The following is a 23935-nucleotide window of genomic DNA, read 5'->3' as shown; positions in this document are numbered from 1 at the left end:
ACACACTAACACAACTTTTTTATTCCATACTCATGCAAGAACTACAGTACTACTTCAAAACAGAGAAAAAGTAAAAAAAGCCATAACAAGATTCAATAGCCGAGCCCATTGCCGTTTCGTGACTTGCCGGTTTGCCATGCATTAGCCAAAAGCCTCTGGTAGATTTTAATGCTGCTGCTGCTTCAGTGGCTAACAGAGAGCTAAAAGAGTGAAGCACAGACAAACTGTTGAATTTTGGAGGAGGAGGGTCGTCAGAATATATCCCTCTCCATGAACTTGATGCTTTTTTCTAAGAGCCATGAGGGCCTTCTTGCCAAAGCACTTCCATGCCTATCAATTTCTTATATTTATATCAAATATCCAATGAGGCTCTTAATTATGTTAAGTGGGGGAGTTAAAACTCTAGTCAATTGGCTTTAAATAGCTGATGAATTGTGATCTGAAGTAGAAAAATAAATAAATAAAAGAATTGGACAGATCACTAGCCAAAATAGCCCCTTTACTTTTTTTCTACAAAATCTCACCATTAAAAAGTTGCTAACTTGTGGTTGAAAAGTTTCTAATAATTAGAACTTGTCCCCTTTAGATGACTCTCTTGCCCTTCACCTAATAACTAACCATTTTCAGCAATTATGCCTGCCAATTTACATGAATCCTGTACTTTTTGGAGCTGTTGTTACGCATATACACACGCACAAAACTGGCTTCATTTGCTAATGAACCCATGACCAGTAAGGCTACCGTACCGTACTGGCATCACTAACAGATGACTCAAAAACCACAATTCGTTTTAGTTGGGATCCCCTATCTTACATGCATGTAAGATAGAGTTTGCCTTCGTTTTAACGATATGAATATCTTGAATATTCACCAACTATGAAGGGATATTATTGTCAATATCCGGAAAGAGATAAGCAGGCACTCCACTTTTTGTTGGTGTAATAACTTTTTAATTGTTGGACTCTTGTTACTTTTTTTGTTGCATCATCAGTGGATCCACTAATTCATGCTCATCGCCAACATTTTTTCAACTCCGAAATCCTTCTGATTGTCCACTGATCCCAATTCTTTTATGGCAGCCAACCCAGCTTAATCGGTTTTAGCTAGCCATTGACAGTTGTATTGGGCTTACACGTTACAATTAATAAAATATCATAAGGCAGTTACCTCTCCTAGATGAAGCCGGAACCTTGTTCAAGTTCAACAAAGCTAAAGTGGGTGACAATCTCCTTCGTTGCTTTATTCATGATCCTAAAGGGCAATCTTACACTGGGATTAGGATTCCCATTTTCTGCAATAAATGAAAGCGTGTCATCACTTCAGTGGCTACGTGTTTTGAAGTGTAAAAGTTTCACTTCAGTTCATGGCTTGATCATACAAATTACACAGTCATTATCTTTTCGCCTTCTCATAAAGTATAATTAAAGACTCTTTACTAGATTTTTTGCTACAGGCTGAAGGGAGGTGGCCTCCCCCTCAGAAATGCACCCAATTACAAACACTTAGACTATCCACTCATGCTTTAAATTATTTATTATTTGTCTTTGCTTTGATGCAAAAACAAACAGAATACATTCACTTTAATGTACAAGGCTTTTTTTTTTTAATCAACTTCTGGGTCCCTCTTAAAATGAAAGCTAATTAAAAAAAATTATCAATTAATGGGTTGTTCAACTTTTCATGTCCTTTTAATTATATTTGAACCAGGTGAAATATTGAGATGCTAAGTGATCTCAGACTTCAATCTTCTGGACTTACCACTTATCATCATGCTGTGATTCTAAATAAAAGCAGACAACTTATATAAACAATTTTATAGCTTTGATATTTACTTTGTGTAATGTCACTTTGGATACAGAAACAACCCATCTGTACTTTAGGTTGAGCTAAACCTTTTATTCCCCGATTATTAATACTACACAACAAGGCGTTTATAGGAAGTCTAAATACAATTACAGCACAATTCAAGGAATTATTAGCTAAGTTTAGACATGTACACCAGTTAAAGCAGGCACTACTCCCACTCTATGAATTATACTATTCACACGTGGAGTGAGAGAGTCTGCTTAGAGGTGAGTTACCATGCAGCTAAAGGATAGCTTGGCTTTAAAGTTGAGCTTAGAAGTACATATATGAATTTGTTTTAAATTAGCTCCACTCATATCTTAATGGTGGGGGAAAATTATATTTTGATGCTTTACTTTCATTTTTTAAAGAGATTTACTAAGGAGTGGAGTCTGTCTCTGACCAGTGTCCATTAATTGAATGGACTAGGTAAGATCATCAGTTTAAGCTTTTCAATTGCAAGGAGACTTCTTCTAACATCCATCAATTATCTTTTTAAAACTCCTTTTCTATTTGTAATCCATTTTTATACTAAAAATAATCTCTCTCTAAATTGATAATCTTTTTTGTGGAGTCTTCGATTTTTAACTATTTTAATTGAGTCTTTAATTTAGGAAAAATCTTTTTTCATCCTTAGAGTTTCATGCAATATCTCATTTAATCCATATTTTTTAAATAATAGTCCTCTACATCTTCCGCTAACTCACCGTTAGTTTAATGCCATTAACTAGTAATTTATTGAGGGTAAAATATGATTTTTTTTTATTAAAGTGATACAAACTATATTAAAATTAAATTTTTACTCAATTAAAAAAAATTACAAAATATGTAAAATTCATTAATTTTTTTCTTAAATGAAATCAACAATAAAATAGTTTGATATAACTACTGAATAATCGCCATAAGTAACAAATTGTAATTAGCACAATATTTTTAAATCATTGGAAGAAAAATTCAGAAATACAATCAATTTTTATGTGCTTGCACGTGCTGAAAATCTTCTTAATCTTTAACCAATTTTTATTTTGAGCTTTTCTATCACTCTTCTTTGATCGTTATTGTCTCCCCAAGTCGTTACCACTGTCTACTCAAGCTGGCTCACAGTGCAATTAGAAAGTATACTTATACGAATATGAAAATTGTGACTATTTTGGTACTTAAATCTAGAGTTTATAGGGCCTTCATGCTGCAAAAATAGAGAGAAGTACAAAACAATTACTTGAAATAGAAGTTTTCATCTTTTTCGGTATTTTCTATTTAGTGGGATTAGATAAAAATTCTTCTAGTTATATATCATAAAAATCATTTTTAGTTATATGTCAACTTTTATTTATTTTTTCTAATTTTCTTTTTAATGAAAAATATTTTTTTGCCCTCAATGAATTACTAACAAATGGTATTTAACTAACAGTGAGCTAATATAATGATGTTTTGAGCTATTATTTAAAATGTATGGATGAAATGAGCTATTACATGATGAAACCCTAGGGATGAGAACAGCTTTTTCTCCTTTAATTTTTAGCTATTTTAGCTCCCTCTAAAAATTATTCTGTAGTGACAGAAACCAATAAATAAATAAACATAGATATTCTTTTGCAACCTTCTTATCTCACCCTTCACGATAAGCTTTTCAAATTTTGTTATCTCTAGCCTTCTCTTCAAAGTTTATCTCTCTACAAAACTCAAAAACCCTAACTTGCCAATAGTAAATATAATTAATCTTTAAAAAAAAAGATACAGATAAAATGGATTATTTTAAATTTTAGAAAATTAATTGAGTAGATAAGAGTCGCCAATTGAAAAAAAATAGTAAAATAATAGATTGATGTAAAATCTAAAGAGTTTGAAACAACTGACAAAAAAAGAAAATAATACATACCAATGCAAGTAAGAGAGATGAAAGAGATAATAAAGAAATCTAAATTTGTACATGTCATTGAATGTAACTTCAATTGAATAGGAGTATTATAGTAATGAATATTGAAAGGGTGTACAAACACCACTCAATTGGGAAATCTGTGATTCATAACATGGCCTGGCCCAATCATAAACATATCGATCTTGGGTTCGTAGACCATCTTTCTTCTTTTAAGGCTTTTATCCTAATAATCATATTAAGAAAAAAAAAAGGGGGGCGGAATTTATCCTATATTATTATATAAAATTTGACTTCTCACATAATAAATTAATCAATGAATAGAGCACAAAACACGAAGCCCCACTTTAAAATAAAAGATCATACACTACTAATTATTTAATTATATCTTGTATTAGGTCAAAAGATGTGCAATCGGCACTGTCTTTGCCTCACCTAAATAATAATTAAAATTATAAGCGACGAAGATAAAATTGTCACATGTACCAACAACCTCCAAGTTTATTGATGATGCTTCCATTTTTGTCTCCCTAGATTGCTATAGAAAAGGTTATCTTTCGCCCATAAATGGCTACGAGCATCTTTTTCCTTTTGACTATAAACACTTTCCTTCACCTGAACTTGACAATTTTTCTCGTTTCCATCAACGTTAACTAAATTGCTTTAAATTAGTGAGTAGACCTAAATTACCAAATAACAAGGAAGAAATCGTAACAACATAGCGTTATCAAGATTAGGACCTTTTGGGAATGATAAAATTTAGGACTGGGTTTCGTCATTCTATAGTGCCCAAGCCATTATAAGCTGATTAAATTACTAATTAATCAAATTTGTTTAAATTTATAATCATAATTACTTAAATGTATAACATTTATTACGAAATTTATCATACATGCATTCTATTTTCTTTTCTTTATCCAAGAGTCACCCTTTTTATATTTTACTTAAAAGTATTTTCTAAGTAGTGAAGTCATTATTTTTAAAGAATGAACTAGGTTATTCTATATAGAATTCATTCTTTAGCGCTTTATAAAGGGTTCAACAATTAACCCTTTGACATTTTACTTAAAAATGTCTTTTAAGTACCTATGTCATTTTTTTATAAAAAATGGTCATAAGTCATTTTTTAAAGAATTACGCGTTTGGTCAAATCCCAAGCTAGTTTATAAAGAGCAACGGGAGACCCTCGCTTCTGTAATGGACACTAGACAAATTTATTTTTTAGTACACAAATAATTCTTTATAAAAGAATAGACTTAGGTCTTTTTTGTTGAATCATACTCATAGGTGTTTTGTCATATCTTATCTTTTAAATATCTTACTTCAAATTATAAGTACTTAGGTCATTCTTATAAAATATAGACTTAGGTCATTTCATGTAGAAAATTTTGTTTGAGGCCGTACTTTTTGAGCTTTTGGACATTTCATAATTTAGTGTAATAAAATCATTGAGAGTGATTGTGTAAAATTAGATAAAGAAAGAAACTAAAGAATACGGATACGCTTTATACATATTAAAAAAAATGGAGCTTTTTTTTTCTCTTGTAATCTTGCGATTAAAAAAAAAAGAGTAAAGATAAAAAGATAAACAAAAAATTTTGCCAAGCCTTTGACCATTCTATATGCAAACGTCAAACTTAAAAGTTAAGATTTCATCCAATCAGCTACAGAATCAACACAATTTTTTTTTTTAAAAAAAAAATTATCTCTAGCGATCCTGTTGATTGCAGTCCAAAGTCAAAGAGCATGTAGATTGCAGAAGATCGGCATTTTGGTTGATACTTGCTTTTTGAGTTGAAAAAATTCTGAAAAAGCGAAAAAAAAAGAGGTTTCATTATTAAATACATGGCAGTCAACAATGAAGCAAATCGCAGTCTCTGGAATTGCACAACTTTGCATTAAGCTATGATTTTGGAGATGGTCGGCTACTACAAGCATTTTTACGTGGCCTCATAAGCCAATTGATTCAAAACATGTCCAAATTTTCAACGAAAGCACAAACATGTTGTCGGCTTTAGGTATCTTTAATCTCATGATTAATTAGCTAAATTTCGTAAAACTTTCCAGGGTTTTTGCCCTTTTTTTTTTTTTTTCAAAAACGTGGCTCAAGATCGATCGTGATATTTGCTGAATGCTACATTACAAAGTCAGTTGGAACCTCTACATTTATATCATCTCATTTGGGTATATCTTGAAATGACTTTGTTCCATTTCAAGTAAATGGGTTCGTGCCACGTATATGTATGTTTGACTCGTAATTATCAATTAACTTTCTCGAAATGCACCATTTAATAAGATTCCGGTGCTGTGAAGGGTTCGCTTTTTGTCAAGCTTACTCGTTTGATTAAATGACGATCGTTACAAAAAAAAAACCCAAAATTCAAAATGTCGAGATTGAACACGTGTCGGAATTTGATTGGAAATAATGCCACAGTGTTAGGTTCGTCAGATACAAATCATATAGAGAAGGAAGGAGTGAAATTGAATGGATTCGGTATTAGAGCCGAATCTTGTTGGGGGCGTTTTTGTGATCAAATAAAGCATTAAGAAACGTGAGTAAAATGGACCACATGATGCTTTTGCTTTCACAAGGCACAGACAGCAACCATCAGATTAATTCGTGCTCTGCAAAATTGATTCTAACGATAGATATGTAATAGGATACAAATACGCACACGTGCACTTGTGACGCTAACGTTAGCTTATAGCCTATAAGTAGACCTCAGCGAAGTTGACAGAAGAAGAGTGCAACAATTTAAATTAAATTAAATTAAAATTAATCATGCTAATTAGAGTGGTTTTTAATTTGTTCATTTAATTGCAGTCGTTAAATTGGATTCTCCATGATAACATAATTAATAAACCACACATGTACATTATAGCCCCATCTGGGGTTGGCTTCTTTTTAGAAATTATGCGTCTGTGTTTGCCAATTAATCAAAGCTAATCACGAAACTTTTTGAAAACTATAAAAGAGCTACTAACCTAGTGGAGCTGTTGCCTGTTAGTGTTACGTTACTGACTCTTGTGGCATTTGTATATCTATATATAGATGGGATATATTGAAGCAAAAGTGTAGCCTCATTCTGAGAACTAAAATAGCCACCATATTCATTGGATTTGCCACTTCCCATTAACCCTTTTCCCACTCTATTCGCTGTAAACTGTAAAGTGCTGCGTGTGGTTTTGATGCAAACCTCTGCTGAACTTGCAAATAAGCTACAGCTTCAGCTAATATATCAGCAGCAGCAAGGAAATAAAGTTCATTGGCTGCTTTCACGGGTACGTCTCAAACTTTTCACTGTTAATTATATAGCTAGCTAGGGTACTTGCTGTGTGTGTGTGTGTGTGTGTGTGTGTGTGTGTGTGTGTGTGTGTGTGTGTGTTAAGTTGAGCTTTGGTTTGTAACCTTGATAAGCGTGCATTTGTGGGGTTCGAGGATAATCTAACGGTACAGATTGAAAATAGAGAGTAGTACAGTAAAACTGTGATGGCCTCATGGGTCAAAACTATTGTTTTTTCCAATGGGAAAGGGCTTTTAGTTTTGCTTTTGACAGTTAATTTTCACCAAAATGACACCCCAAGAAAAAATTTGATGAGTCAATCAATCAATCAATCATATCAAATCAATAAGACCACAAACAGTTACTTACAAGCAAAGCGATGCGATGCCCCAGGACACAGGCTACCAAGCAATCTGCAGAGAAAATTCTTTTCAAAGCTCGCTCATATTGCATTAACTGGTGGGGGTGCAGGACGTTCTGGCACAGGCCAGTGGGGCATATAGGTTAATAACTTGGCCCGATTGTAAAATTTTTAATTAGTCACATTGAAATTCCCATAGCCGAGTAAACTTTAAAGAGCATTATTTGGTCGAGGGGTTCGATAATTGTCATTGATATTGTATTATATAGAGTGTGTTAGTAAACAAACCAATTATAGAACGATGGAACATTATCCCAGTCTAATCATTGCTCTTCTAATATTTTAAGAGACTTGATTGAATGATTTTTTTGTTAAGAGTGTCTTTCCCTTGGTTGCCTAAATAAAAAATCACTAAAAAAAAAGGGAGAGAATCTGTTTTAGAATGCTCAAGATCATAGCACAGCAACTATGAAACATAATCATGTAAATCAATTTTGACATAAAAATGTGCAATTGATCGATTTAATCTATTACTTTAATGCCCGATTCCCGATTCTACAGGATTTTATAATAAGAAGAACTTGCAAATTAATCTACTAGATTCGTTAGAAAGTTTTTCTTATTAATCTATCTATTAGATTAAAAAAAAATCATTGATTTCAATCTATTAGATTTAAATTAGGTTGTTTTCTTCTTCTTCTTCTTCTTCTTCTTTTGCTTTTTTCTTTTTTTGATTAAATTACATTAATTAGAAAATACAATAGAGTCCAAACGAAATAAAAAACACATACTCATGGTGATTGGATCTAAAAAAAATTCTTAAATAAAACAAAATAATAAACAAATAAACCTGTCATACCCATGAAAACACTCAAGCTTCTAATCTAATCTCAAGCGTAGGAATTAAGACAAAGAAATGTCTACCAACTTAACGAAGAAGTTGTTAAACAGTTTAGTAATTTAGTTTCCTTTTGTTAATAACAAATACAGAGCTGTATAAAATACAATTAATTCCCAAATTTACTGCTTATTCAAATTGTTTCATGACATGAGCTTATAAGTATTTTATGTAACGATTTTTTTATGTGATAGTGAAAGATTTTGATTTAAATATTTTTATACTTCTATCTACTGCACTTAAGCACTCACCTAAATTGCTTCTAAGAAATCAAGATCAGAGAAACTTGATTAGTAAATTCCGTCCAATAGCCCTAGCCCCTAGGTAACCTATAATTAGTGACAACAACCCTGCCGAACACGTGTTTTATTTATTTTTTTCCCAAAATATGCACTTGTAGTCAGTGATTCGTCAAAACCTATGTCAGATTTTTGATATTTTAGGTTTAAAAAGAATCCAAAATGCTTTTAAATATCTGGCAAAAAAAATTCACGAAAAAGGACTTGAATCCCATACGAAACATGACATTAAACCCTCAATTGTTTTTTAATAATAATATTCGACCCAAGAATAAGGTAGCGACTAACTCGAAAATTTATCACCGTATGTTGGTACATAGCATTTAAGAAATCAACCACAAATTAATTAGCCATTAAGTACGATAACTTATTTTGCCATGACCTTAATCCTTCTTCCCAATAAAGATGAATCATTAGTTCACAAGACCCATTTTTAATAAACTTAGTTCCTTCGTACAGCGGCAAAATAAAAAATTTTAGTTTCATGGTGGTGAGAATAGAGAAACAACCAATTTAAGAATCTCATGACATAAAAATATATATATCTAAGGGGACAAAAATGCCTCTCGCTTAAAGGTCGATTGGTGAGAGTCCTCATATGGGGACTCAATTTCCTCAATTATTTATACAATTGAGTTACAGTAGATTTCTCTCATAATTTAGAGTATATACTCATATAACAGTGAGAATAACAATTTAAACTTTTCATAAGAGATTTGATTTAGAACAATTCTAGTAGATTTTCTGATTATAAATATCATTAATATTTTAATGGTTATGTATACATATTAGTGTTAAAAAAAGGGTGGAAAACTTTAAATTTATATATAGGGATGGCAATGGCACCGCCCTTTACGGGTTTGTTATTACCAAACCCGCACCAGCAAAAAATTTTAAATTATCAAACTTACCCGCAATCCGCAGCAAGTTTTTATTTTTTTGGAAAAACTCGTCCACTGCGGGTTTTAACAACTACCAAACCCACCCGCAACTCGCAGCGGATTTTTTGCGGGTTTTCTCATTTAAAATCACGAATATAAAAAAATACTCTTAATAATACATAAAAATTATATAATTCAAACTATAAATATGTAATAATAGCCTAAAAAATCCGCAAACAACATTCAATTCTAGATTTTATCAATGTAAATAAAAAATTAAAATTTTTAAATTAAAAGAATACACAAAATATATTAATCTAACAAAAAATGTTTCCGTTGTAGGCAAATCATCATCACTAATATCAATGCATTGCTTCATCTTTTAATTAATATACAAGTATTATTGATAATATTAACAAGTAGATTTTATACAATTATCGTTAAGGCAAAACAAACAAAATCAATTAAAGTAAAATAAAATATTAGTAATAAAAATTATTAAATTTCTACTTATTAAAAGCTTCCTGTATATATGTTGAAATGAGATAAGTTAGTTTTAGGAATTATAAACTTTAACTTAAATTTATTTAATGTAATTTTTGTGATTAAAATAAAAATATACATAATTAAAATAAAAAATGCGGGTTAGATGATAGATGCGCTAGTATTCAGTGAATTTTTTCTCAATATTAAATTCACCCGCAACATGTAGTGGATTTAAGTTTAAAATACCAAATCCACCCATAATCCACAAAATTACTGGTAGCAGACGGGTTTTCGCCGATGGATTTGAGCGGGTTATTTTGCCATCGCTATTTATATAGAAAATGACTAAATTTCAATTAGGATATCTATGAGTCCCGCAACCAAACTTCGGTCGTCGGCTTTGCATTAAACCACCTTCCATGTTTAATTTGTCAATCGTGAGGATCAATCACCTTTCCCACATTAAAGTGTCTACCTTTTCCCCCGAACTCCGTAATCCAGCCCATTAGTCCATGACTATTATTAAGAAATAAAAACCAATGCGTTGTCGTCTTAATAATGCACATGATTACTTGAATTGGCCATCACACACTCCACAACTTTCTTTTTCCCACGTGTATTTACTGCATTTAGCACATTTATGCGATGTCGATTCCACTTGATTCCAGACCAACCCATTAGGCCATAGTTTATACACTGTATGTTCTAGCTATTAAACGAACACGTGGTTGGAACTCGGAACATTAGGCCACAACTATACTCGCGAGTTTGCAAACCCAATGGTGAGATGCGGTGTCTTAGTCAGAATTCAGATCCACACAGTAAATTTAATTGTTTTTAATTTAATTTTAATAAAGTACTTTTAAATAGTTTTTTAATATAACATACTCGGTTAAAGTGATTTTAATAATGGTAATTTAATTTTAAGCCTATATTTTTATATTTTATTCAAAATCGGTGGGGATAAATTAAAAATTTTATTGAGGCCAATAAAAATTTTGGTTGAATTTTCAAATGTATTTCCTAAAAAAAAAAAAAAAATTAAAGCTTGCAGAGGCAGCTGCCCCTGCTTGTTTCTATATGGCTACGCCACTGGTGAAAAGCCTCCAAGTGGATAATTTCCTTTATATAGTATAGATATCTTCTCAAAATTTATGGAGTAAATCTTTGTGTCCGTAGATATTTCGAATGCACTATGATATATGACGTGTCTAGACTCCCAATCAATTTTAGATTAAAATATATTTGTAGATATTATAGTTAAAAAGAATGATATATTAAATTTCCCTATAGATATACATGGGGATGGCAATGGCCATCACCCGCTGTGCGTTTGTCATTACTAAATCTGCACTTAGGGGTGGGTAAATATGGGTTTGGATCAACCCGATTGGATTTTGGATTGATCGAGTTGGGAAGATATAACCCGAATTAAACTTGAACATATAATCTGACCCGATCTGAATTTATTTAGGATCGGATATAGTCGAATCGGTAATTTTGTGTTTGTTTGTGCTTTTATTTCTTCATATTGTCGGATCGGATCGAGTTTGACCTGAACCGATCCGATCGGGTTAAGCTCTTCATTCGAATTCGATCTGAATCTGAAATTTTTTGATCGGATCGGATCGAATTGATTTGGGTCAAGTCATTTGTGCACCCCTACTTGCACCCGCAAAAGTTTTAAATTATCAAACTCGCTTGCAACCTGCAAAAACCCACTGTTGTGGGTTTTAACAATTATCAAATTCACCCACAACCCACAACAGATTTTTCGTAGGTTTTATCATTTAAAATCATAAATATTAAATTTTTTTAATAATATAAAAATTTAAATTATATAATTCAAACTATATTTCTATAACAATAGCCTAAAAATCCGCATATAATATTAAATTCTAGGTGTAAATAAGAAATTAAAAATTCAACATTAAAATAAATACACAAAATATTTTTGTTGTAATCAAATCATCATCACTAATATTAACCCCTTACTTCATCTTTTAATCAATGTACAAGTATTATCAATTAAAAAGTAAATTTTGTACAACTATTGTTAATAATCAATTAAACAAATCAAAACCCAACTTTAGTAAGCATTCATCAAATTCAAGTCATTAAAGTAAAACAAACATAATCAATCAATTAAAATAAAATATCAGTAATATTAAATTTGAAGATTATCAAATTTATAGTTATTAAAAGCTTATGACAGGGGGATGGGTTGTGCACTTGCTAGCTCCATTGTTGATTTTGCGGAGGGCAAATGTAGATGATTTAGGTCATTCATATTAGGCTAAGGAATCAAAACGTTATGTATATAATTAAGATATAGAATGCAAGTTGGCAGGTACTTAAGGTCCGACATATTTTTTCTAATACTAAACCCATATGTAACCCCTAGCAAGTAGGTTTTTGAGGGCAAGTTTGTGGGTTAACGGGTAATTTTGCCATCCCTAATTGTATATTCATTTTGAAGATATATGTAATAATAATAATAATGCCAAAAGAGTTGAAAAAGATAATAATATTAGAGCTATTGTAACAAACAGTCGAGATTAAGGGTGGCAAAACAAATTGGTGAATCCAATTTGAGTCGAATTCTAAACGAATCAAATCAAAATTCAATAAAATCCGGATCTGATTCATTTTATAAATAAAAATTCATTTATAATTTGTTTAATTTATTTATTATGCAAAATTAAATTAAAATAATAAATAAAACAATAAATAAAGAATCGAATGGATTCTCCTAAATTCATTTACAATCTAATCAACAAAATCAATTCATTACAACTAGATCCAAGCTAAAAACAAATACAATAAAAAACAAGTAGCTGAAGAAACTCAAAGGCGTAAGGAAGGATGAAATTGACGGTCGAATTAGTCACAAGTGTAGCTATTCAAGACCTTGTCACTGCCATAGCCAAGAGAAATGAAGCTTGTCGGAAAATTTAGGATGAGAGAGCATTGATCTAATTTTTGGGAGTGTTTGGTTTGGCTTTCATTTGGGGTAATGAAGAAATAAGTCTTCAAATTCAAGTGAAAAGGAAAATGAAGGGTGGAGCTTCAATTAATTGTTTTAAACTCAAATCCATTTAATTGAATTAATGAATCTTGATCTAAATTGCCGCCCCACAACTCAAGATTACGTAAACCCACTTGCCTAATTTTTTTTTATTATATTTATGACAAAAAGAAGACTTGCGTAAACTGTTATTTATTGTATGCTTTTGGCATCTTCCAGCATGTGAGTCCCACACGTGATTATGTCGACCAATCACGTTATATTTTGGTTTGGAGAATAACAGCTAGGGCGCGTGGCGCTAGAACACGATTTTATTAAGTTTTCACCGTACGATCTAAGTACAATTTTATTTATCTACGGCCTAAATTGCTTAACGTTTTGGGTTGCCTTCTCAGTAAGTCTGGTAGAAAAGTCGTCGCGTTTAGATAGGCGATGGGATATAGTTTCATCATTTACTGTTTTTTGTTTTTGTTTTTTTTGGACAGTATTTAGTATTTACTGGAAAATTTACGCCTGGCGTGTGGCTACTTTGCTGCTTGCTGTGCGAAATTACAAAAATTACTTTAATCTGGCTAAATAAAAATAAATTTTAATATTTTTTTATCATATTAACATATATTATTAATTTTATTAATAAACTATAGGTATGTTGGAACTGATCTATTGTAGAATACGAATTTATTATAAAATACGAATCTTAACTACACACGTAAAATAATAAATAATAAAAAAATTATTATAATTTTAATAATGTAATTACGAAGGAGTGCTCTATTTTAGAGTAATTCCAACATATTCATACTCTTATTGTTATTATAGGAAAGATGCTTTGATGATCATACGAACATAGGGCCTAAAAAATATTTTCAAGAGCTGGCCCGGGCGCACCATACTGCAGCTTTCAGTTTAATCAACGAATGAGATATATGACTAAAACTAGTGTCGGACCTATTCGATAGCTAGAACCAGAATTTGTGTCAGCCACGGTATCAAGACGTGGCTAGTCTTGTAGGTAATGAACAAACTTTCGTGGATCTTAAAAATATTTCCATTTTCGTGTAAGGTCTTAAACTTAAACCGCACTTTCCTGGATTCAATTTGCCACCAATTCACCTTTTAGTTAAAAAAAGAAAAGAAAAAAGCCATTGAAAATTTACTGTGTTCCCCATAAATTTTTTTTTTTTTTTTGAAATATTGATAGACAGATAGCTATAAAATTGGAGAGGAGCTATAAAATTTTATCATGTTACCATCCAAGTTTTTTTATTTGCATATATATACCCTACAACTATTTAAGGAATACGTCTACTACTCTACTCTCCGTATATTTTTATGATGCTGCCGGGTAAAATTTTCAATAACCGTTAATTGGCATGTGTGATAATTAATTAGAAGCGTTATGATCATCGTTGGGGAGCCAAAAAATAAAAAATAAAAATTATTATTATTAGACTAGACTGCAAAGGTGGCCTCTGTCAAATTGAGTTGTGATAGGTGTTTCTTTTTATTATTCATATTTTAATTTTTGCAAGATTAATTTCGAAACGAATGTCTCGAGAGCTCTATAACAACCTTAATAATCGCTTTTAGAAAGATTTGAACCCACCAACCAAAGACGTACAACAAGATGCAAAAAAAGCTTACCTTGAAGCGATAGAAAAATAATTTATGATAAAATTTGATTGGGGAGGAGGAGGCAATGCCACACACTGTCACTAGGTCTAGGAAACATGAGTTACGTAGGTCTTCTTGGCATGTGTGGAGGATATTAATCAATATATATATATATATATATATAGATTGATAAAAATGAATAGGAATCGAGTTAATATTTAGGCACGGATTTCTTTTTTTCATGTGCATATATCTTATTCACAGCTAATTTAAATTAAGAGATGTTTTAGTTTATTTACGAAGATTTGAAATTTTATAAAGTATGTTTGCTCACTTTTAGCCATTTAAATCGCTTATAAAATGACCTAGAATCATTATGCTGATTTGGGTTTTAGTAGAATTAGCAAACTTTTAATATGAGAAATCCTTACTATTCCTTTTCTCTTTTCCTTTTTTTAAGTTAAAATCTATTTGTATGTGTAATTTCTTAAATCAACGAGTCCTTGTTCATTTTTTTTTTTTTGGTGATAACTAGATATTGTTTCATTCCTGTGTCGTTTATATATTATATTATGATTACTTTGATATCGTATCTCATTTCATTATGGTTAGTTTCATAATTGTATTAATTAAGATGGTGAATATATTCTCAGAATCTTATTTTAGAGCAATTTAGTGGATGGGGATACTTCAAATATCAAATAATGATCCTACCCTATACCATAGAATTTAATAACTGAGCATAGCTTAAAGATTTTACGTACAAATACAATTGAAATCTTTCTCACATTTACGAATAAATATATACAAGAAAGAATAATTGTTTACTGAAAACTTCGAACTCATTCATTTCAGCATAGGAAAAGAGTGTTTACCCTAATGATTATTAACCAAAGAGCTTCGATGTGACGATTTCTTTATTTGTTCTCTCTATACCATTAGGCAGATAAAACAACATCAATTATCATATTTTATTCATCAAAGAAGGGAAAAAAAAGAAAAAGGATAAGTAAAACAAGGAATTAATTCTTATAAAAATCATTCAGAGATGTGGTGTTTCACGTACGCAAGTTGGGTAATGGTACCTTACCTGTTTGTCATAAATGAGACATCCATTTTTAAAAAAAAAGAAGCCCAACTCGTGTGGTACTGGTACATGACTTAGCGTAGACTTGCGGGACTTTTCTTTAATCTTTCACTTACTAGTTACCAACAATCTATTTACAATAAAATATAATCAACCAATCCAATCTTCAAATTCATAATTATTATAATTGTAAACACAAACCAAAGGAAATGAAAAACATAAGTAGAGAACAAAAGAGGCGCAGTTTGCAGCTATAGAGAGGCTCACAGCTTCAGTACAGCATTTGGTTCTCGGTTTTTTTTGCCAAAAATCACAGTCCCCAAGACCACTATCAGTTCTTCTCTGTCACTCCAATTCCAGCAAATCCAAACTTTCTGATAAAAACAATAAAAAGAGAAAACTATTATTATTGTTTTTGTTGTTGTTGTCAACCATTGTAGTACGTGTTAGCAAGTGTTGCTACTCTTTGGCTCTAACCCCATCCCCATATATCATATTAGTAGCTGTAAGCAGCTTCAGCGATTATCATCGGGCTGTTGGTGTTGTTTTTTTTTTTTTTTTTCTAGTTTTCGTAGAAGAACAATCCATTCATATTCATGGATGAAATGTGCGGATTTAACTCGACTGGTGATAAGGGCAGCTGCTGGGAGAATCTGGTATTTCCTACTTCGCATGAATATGATTACTCAAGCAGTCCTCTTGTTTACCCGGGTCGGATTCCCACGTTTGGATCCGATGAGTTACTATCTGCTGCTGCCTCTGCAATATCTGAGGCTGCCGCTCCAATTAGTAGTACTCCTCATCCTCATCCTCATCCTCAAGAGATTCAACCACCAGAGGTGGAAGATGTGTCCACTGTCATCAAAGCCAAAATCGCCTCACACCCATGTTACCCGAGACTCCTTGAGGCTTATATAGATTGCCAGAAGGTAAAATAAATAATTTCCTTTTTCTTAAAACAAAGAGTACTCTTTTTATTTTGTTACATAGTCTGGTGCAAAACTGGCTGGTAATTGCTTAATGGATTAAAGTCATTTATTTTATGTGTCAGTGAGTACTGCAGGAGGTAGCTGGCTAGCTAGAAGAGGAAAATTGAAGTACTCTTTTCTTTTGCTTTGTGCTTTTAATTCCCAACCTAATGAATGAATGAATAAGCGTTTAATTTTTTTTCTGAGGGTTAAACAGAAACTTTTCTGTTCACACAACAGTTTCAGTTTGCTCGGACTTTGAGCTTTTTACCTGCGTGCTTTGTGGAGGATTTTTTCTTCTTTTTTCTTTTCTTTTCTCTCTCTCTTTTTTTCTGTTCTTTTTTTTTTTTCTGGTTTCCATGTCTTTGATCTCCAGGATCCAAGATTTTTCTTTTTTTCTTTGCTTTTGCCTTGTGTAAAATGTCCAACATTCTTTTTTCTCTTTTCTTTCTTCCGGAAAACAGATTTTGGTGGTGAAGCAAGTTAATTTTGAGTTAAATTTTGCTGTGAAATGAAGCTCCATTTTGCTTATTACTTGGATGCTTAATTTTTTTTTTTCTCCATTTTTGGGTTTTTAGGTAGGAGCTCCTCCGGAAATAGCTTATCTGTTAGATGAAATTCGGCGCGAGAAGGATCTTTATAGACGAGACACGGTGCCCACGTGCTTTGGAGCCGATCCTGAGCTTGACGAATTCATGGTTTAACATTGCTTTTTTAAATCTTCAATTAAATTATCCGAGTTTTGTCATCTCTAAATTTTGCTTCTGTGCTTTTCTATTACAAGGAAACTTACTGCGACATGTTGGCGAAGTATAAATCTGATCTCGCAAGGCCTTTTGATGAAGCGACCACCTTTTTGAACAAAGTTGAATTGCAGCTTCGCAATCTCTGCACCACCACCGCCTCCGTTAGAAGCCTTTCTGGTCAGTCTCTCTCTCTCTTTCCCCCTCTTTCTCTCCCTCTCACTCAGTTCTCAAGTTTAGTGGTTGTTTGTTTTAAAGGAACCTCCCTTTTTTTCCCTAAGCTAAAGACTCATTGATTTTTGCGCTATATACAGTATTGTTTTTATTATTTTTACTCTGCGGGGAGTGGCATTATATCTGCACAGCTTACACAAATGTGTGCCTAAAACCGAAAGAAACAATGACATCGCTGAGACCAGCAGGCAAATTTCTTGTGTGTTTGTGCGTGTGATCATGGCTCACCATAGCATAGCGACAAAGTACCATTGCTGCAGTGGCTAGTCTAAGTTTAAAGTTCAAAGTAGCCACTAAACTAATTGTATTTATGAGAACTATAGGAATACTCAAAGAATAACGAAAGGGTTTCATGTATATCATTTGAGTGTGCACAGGCATATTAAAAACAAAAACCCTAGATATGAATGAAAGAGACCCCTAGTCTTAGATTAGTGACTACTTCTCTCTCCACCTTCATTCGCGTGGTTTATTTTGTGTATGGTTCCAGTGGTTATGATTGTATATATCTTATTATTATCTCTCTTTCTTGTTTATACATGAAAGGGTAAGCATAAATTGGTCAAGGTTTCTGCAGTAATGGACCTTGTAACAGTGTTTTTCTTTTTGGCCTTCATGATCTTGTTTCTTATGTTTGTTTTCTTTTAATTCCCTTTTCTCTTTGCTTGAAGTGAAACTTTGTGTTAAGAAAATCTGATTTTGACGTTTCAGATTTCAGTGATGACATAATAAATAGTTTTTTTGATTGTTTGAATAGTGTGACCTTGGGTTTTTTTCTTTCTTTAAAACACAAAATTGCTAGAGAAGTTCTAGGCAAAAGCTTCTTACAGTAACAAGTTCTCTTCTTAACTTACCAAGTTTAGTATTTATGGATTTTCCCAAGTTTAGTTTTTACAGATTAATATTTTAGTAAGAATATCTTTCTCATTCTTTGGCTTTTTCAGCATAAAATATGTCATGCTTTTAACATGGGAACTTGGTGTGAAATTCATACCATTTACTGCCTTTTTTCAGTATGATTGTAGAATATTTTTTTAGGATGCTTGGTTTGGTTTGGATAACTTATTCCACTCCTCTCATGAACTTGAAAAGTTATAATGTCAGTCATGTGAAGATGAAATTTGTTTTGAGTGGAAAAGCAAATATATTTTCATTTGTTGATAATTTTTTTAATTTGGTTTCTTGTGAGGTCTTTGACTTAGAAGAAATAGGGTTTGGCTCTCGTGCAATAGGAGAGTTAATTGTCATTGCTAAATAATTTGGAAGAAAAATATTATTTTGGCAGCTGGATAGATAGTATGCTAACATGCTTGAATCTAAATCTAAATTAACAAATCCTTCTAAAAAATTAACCAGGAAGTTCCAATAAAATGATAACCTTGCGGTCTTGTGTTGAAAGGAATTTGAGTTGAAATCATTCTATGCATCAGGCTTAAAATTCATTAGGTAGATGCTTCATGAAAAGGTTAAGATTTGACAGTAAATAGGGACTTGAAATTTTTCCTTCTTAAGATCAAACATAACTTGTGCCGAAATGGAATTCAAGTTAGTAAGTTCAGTTGATGACATTTCTTTTTTCCTTCTATTTGAAAATGATTAAAGAAAAATTTTTGATTCATGTACTGGATCAACATGTATGCTTTGAACCTGTCTTACATAAAATAAATAGGTTGTCAAACTTAAAGGCAAGGCATGGCCTGTAATGATGTCTGATCCTTGCTTTAAAGGATTCAAGTTCCAACATAGATGTAGTGGTAGATGAGAAATGGGCATCGGGAATTGTCTGAGGCTGACTGCTTTGTCTGCCGCTAAGGTACTATTGCCTCTCAGATCTTCTTGAAATTTGTTTTGAATTTAGAATTGTAATTAAATAGTTAATTATGCTAAGTAGATATAGTTGTTCTTTAACATCTGGCATCCTCATCATCCACCACTCTAGATTCGCATACACATCTTTCTTATCACATGATCTTAGATCATGGCTTTCTAAATAAAGAACACGTTTTGGTGTTTAATGGTATGTTGATGAGTGCTGCCTTTTGGCTTTCTTAAAATTTGAATCTTTTGTTGATTTCTCAAATTCCTTTTTTCAAGTCAATGCAGCTTTCCATCCATTATATATATATGATAGCTGAGAACAAGTTAGGCTTAGTACAAATCACATTTGTTGATTATGCTTTTGCTTTACTAGTTCCTTTAAGGACTATAAGATATATATATAGTGATGTAGCATTGATTTGTTCCTTTTTAGTAAATAACATGTCAGAGAGAAGCTGCTGTTGTCTCCATTTGCTATGGAGTGGAAGTCATGCAAATGGCATGGGCACAGCAGCCTTCCATATGATTAATTGTAGTTGTTGTTTGCATAAAAAATAGTTGCAGATCACAGTACTTTGGCTGGTAATGGTTTGCAGATATAGTTTTTCAGTGTGAAAGTACACATTACCTTTTAAGTGATCAATGTTATTAACATTTTTAATTAGTCTAATATTCTCTTTGTTTCTCCTGTGCTTAAGTGGGTTCACCTTAATAATCTTTTGCCAAAAGAAGATTTTATATTTAACTTAATTAAAGAAGAAAAGGCTTCTAAGATTCTTTAAGCATGCCGCCATTGCAGATATCCACTTGGGACATTTACATTAAATTGGCATAAATTCATGTGGCCGGATTAAGGTGTCTATATGTGCTAGGGACAGGCTGCTATTTGTATTTGATGATTTGGTTCTGTCCACATAATCCTTTTGCGTCTTTGCTGGCCTCTGATCATTTTGTTTATTAATAAAGTTTCTGTATTCTAGGATAATTTAGTGGTGCTTGTTCTTGATTAATGTTTCTGTTAGCTCATGCTCGTCATTTTAGTTCCAGATCATTATGGATGGATTGGTCTTATCTTTAAGGTAGAAAAAGCACACGGTAGTTCACTTCATTTTTGGCTAGTAATCCTGCATGGCATATGCAATGCCTGTGTTTTATTCGATACCTCTTTTTGGTTTTATTTTGTTTCATGGAGACTTTGATCTTAAATGTCAAGCAATGCTGTCATTTCATTTCAATTTTTTAATTAAAATTTATGCCACTTCCATCAGTGACTTGCAACAAAAACATTGTATAAATGAAAAGAGTTTAGGATATCTAGTTGTATGAAATTGTCATATACAGTTTGCATATAATAATGGTACAGCAAGCCGCTGTGTTCGTTTTACATTTCCTCTTTAGATTTAATGTTGTTAATTACTCCCACATGTAGAAACTTGGCCTCTAGATCAGTTTGTTAGCATGTATATCATTGTTGCTTTGGATGAATTTAAGCTTTTTGGCCGGATTCCTAGCTGATAATTTTTAGTTTCTTTTGAAGACGCAATTGGTTAACTGTGTCTATGTTCAGTTGGCACGTCACTCTTCCAAGCATGGAGGGAAGTGATTCAAGTCCCAATTTTGGCACTCCAGTGTCTCCCTTCTAGTAATGTAGTGAGGGTAGTTTATCCCCTAAAATATGATGGCAGTAGATACATAGATTCATTATGAATATAGAAATCAGACAGCATTATAACATATGAATGATCTAGTTGGTCTTTGTAGTAGGTCTCTGATTATAAAAATCAGTAATTAAAAAAAATGTCATGGGTGCATAGTAAATATAGCTCAGTGTCTGTTAGACCTTGGCGGTATCATTTATTACGTCAGAGTATTTATTTTTGGTTTTCTCAGTGCCTAGCTTGTATCGAATCAGGTTATTAGATTTGTTCCGCTTTTCCAGAAGGGGCTGGCTTGACGTTTTCAGAATTAACAGGCCATGTGATAACACGGGTTTTGGTTGAACAAGTTTCAAGAGGAAAAGTCCGGAATTTGGCAAGCCTTTGACCGGAGTTTGAAGGGGCAAACCACTAAAAGCTTGATTAGTAATATAATAAAGTGACTTTTTAATGCGGGGGAACCCCGGGTAGAGCGGGTGGCCGGACGTCACATGGACCCCCGCAGTTCCCGCTGAGGTTCAGCATTTTTAGACCAAGTAAAAATGTTAAACTTTCAGTTATTGATTCATTCATTCACCTCGCCAGTCTTTACAATCAGTACTGAGGAGCTTACTGATTTGGTGCCTGTGATTTGTTCCCTGTTTTTATTGGTGGGTGTGTCTTCGTGCTTTTCATTATGGCCACTCACACGTGTCTGATCACTGCTCAGTATGGTGTGGGGTCCCTCCTGTTTATTCATAATACTGGCCTCTTTTTGGTTCAATTTGCCCATCAACCTGCTTTCCTTTGGCCCACTCATTCACTCCCTATGGATCTTGTTGTTGCGCCCCTTTCGCTGTTCATACCCCATTCCCTACAGTGCTTTCTCTAATTGAATTGGAGAGACTAACCTTAGATTAATATTATTATTATCAGACAGTTTAAATTTATACATATTTTTATTATTTTAAAACATGTTTGTTTAACAAATACTTAAGCATATATAATTTCTATCTATATTTATTTGTTGGACAGATGTCTACAAGACTACAACTATCCAATTAGGGGAATATTCTTCCCTCTTCGGTGGGACTCAGAACCTGCCTGTGCCCTCAATGATGGGCTTTGGTTAAATGGGCTATTATTTATTGTATTTGTATCTTGACAAATATTAGAAAGCCATATACCCTATGAGCACAAGAGAAGAGGGTTGAAACCAGGGCTCGGTCGATATCTCAAAAATTCAGATAATATGAAAGTCATTTGGTCCATTTGATGAATGTGGTGGTGGTTGGGTCATTAGCATATTTGGGTTCTGAGAGTCTACTGTCTATGCTGGGCAATATCAATTATATTGGGTTACAGTAATGGAGTTGTTTTGGAAAACAAGGAATAAGATCACCTTAGTATTATTATTATTATTATTGCAAGATTTGCTGGGGTGTGGCCACTGGGCGGTACATGAGGGGGGGCCTGTGGTTGGTCTGCGGTTGGAGCGCGGCTGGCGGGCGTTATTAATGTTGCAAGTACTGTTTCTTCTTCTGCGTCTAAAATTTATTCGTGATGGCCGTACGGTCGTCATGTCAACTCAAGTGTCTTGACTGACAATCGACATTACTACTCACTGGGCTTTCTGCGTTCCATTTGCCACATGTGCTCCTTTTTTCACGGTCCTCACTGTTCTCTGACCTTCGGCCTTCAATTCATTTTTTTGCGTCCCGGTCCCTCCACTTTTATTGGCCATTTTTCACCCTATTATTCTGTCCCTCTATCTCTTACTTTTCATTTTATGTCATTGCTAGATGATGTGTTTGTATCTACCTTTTGCCGCTTGGCTTAGCTTTTGTGATCAATTTGACCATCATCCTCTAATTGGAAAGAGTCTTTGAATTTATTATTAATCCCAGTGAGGGATGCACGGGATTGAAATTTTCCAATACCAGTAATTATTTAATTTCATGGACCAATTCGAATTAGTATTTTTTTCCTTAATTGATAATTTACATATTCCCGCGTAACTTTATTTTTTGGTTAAAAAGAATGATGTGAACTTATATATGAGAATAAGCTGAGGAATTAATAAATTTTATCTGGACAGAGGACGGTGCCGCGTCGTCCGACGAGGAGTATAGCGGTGCGGAGACAGAGGCGCAAGATGCAGAAGCAAGGGATGAAGATCGACATCTTAAAGATAAGCTTTTACGTAAGTTTGGCAGTCACATTGGTTCCTTGAAGCTGGAGTTCTCGAAGAAGAAGAAGAAAGGAAAGCTGCCAAAAGAATCACGGCAAACACTGCTTGACTGGTGGAATGCTCACTATAAATGGCCATACCCGACGGTAAATCTATTTACTTTTAAATTGGTCTTGAATCTCGCTTCTTGCTGTAAGGCCGCCCTGTGCCTGCAAGTGTTTCATTTGAGGTTCTTTTCAGTATACTACATACTAGAATTATCCCATTTTGAGTTATGAAGCTTCACATAATTTAGATCCTGTTGTATTTGCAGGAAGCTGATAAGCTTCAACTGGCTGAATCAACGGGACTAGATCAGAAGCAAATCAATAATTGGTTTATAAATCAACGCAAGCGTCACTGGAAACCATCGGAGAACATGCACTTTGCCGTAATGGACAACCTTTCTGGGCCATTGTTTACCGACGATTGAATTTCAATCTGCATGTAAATTCCCAGTTGCATCAATCTGATAAACTAACGCTTGTGTTGGCTTCTTGTATATTTCTAATATGCGAACTTTACACTGATACTGAAAATGCACATTTTGATTATTTAAAGGGAAAATTATCGTATTTTGCTCACTGCACGTACATTTTCAATCGATCAACATTCATGATGAAATTGTTACGTATTTAGTTTGGATGCA

At 33.1% G+C, this 23935-nt stretch overlaps 1 protein-coding gene across 1 annotated transcript; it reads left to right on the top strand.

Annotated features, from left to right (window-relative positions):
- Window positions 1-6963: 6963 nt before the first annotated feature.
- LOC18044859 (homeobox protein knotted-1-like 6) lies at window positions 6964-23845 on the top strand. Its single transcript, XM_006438256.2, has 6 exons — window positions 6964-7003; window positions 16226-16588; window positions 17206-17325; window positions 17412-17550; window positions 23155-23393; window positions 23561-23845. The coding sequence occupies exons 2-6, from the start codon at window positions 16256-16258 to the stop codon at window positions 23717-23719; spliced, it is 990 nt and encodes a 329-aa protein (XP_006438319.2). The 5' UTR covers window positions 6964-7003; window positions 16226-16255; the 3' UTR covers window positions 23720-23845.
- The last annotated feature ends 90 nt before the right edge of the window (window positions 23846-23935 follow it).

The sequence above is a fragment of the Citrus clementina genome, unplaced genomic scaffold, assembly GCF_000493195.1.
Source record: "Citrus clementina cultivar Clemenules unplaced genomic scaffold, Citrus_clementina_v1.0 scaffold_4, whole genome shotgun sequence".
NCBI lineage: Eukaryota > Viridiplantae > Streptophyta > Magnoliopsida > Sapindales > Rutaceae > Citrus > Citrus x clementina.
The sequence above is the reverse complement of the archived record's forward strand: the minus strand, read 5'-3'. Positions and strand labels throughout refer to the sequence as shown.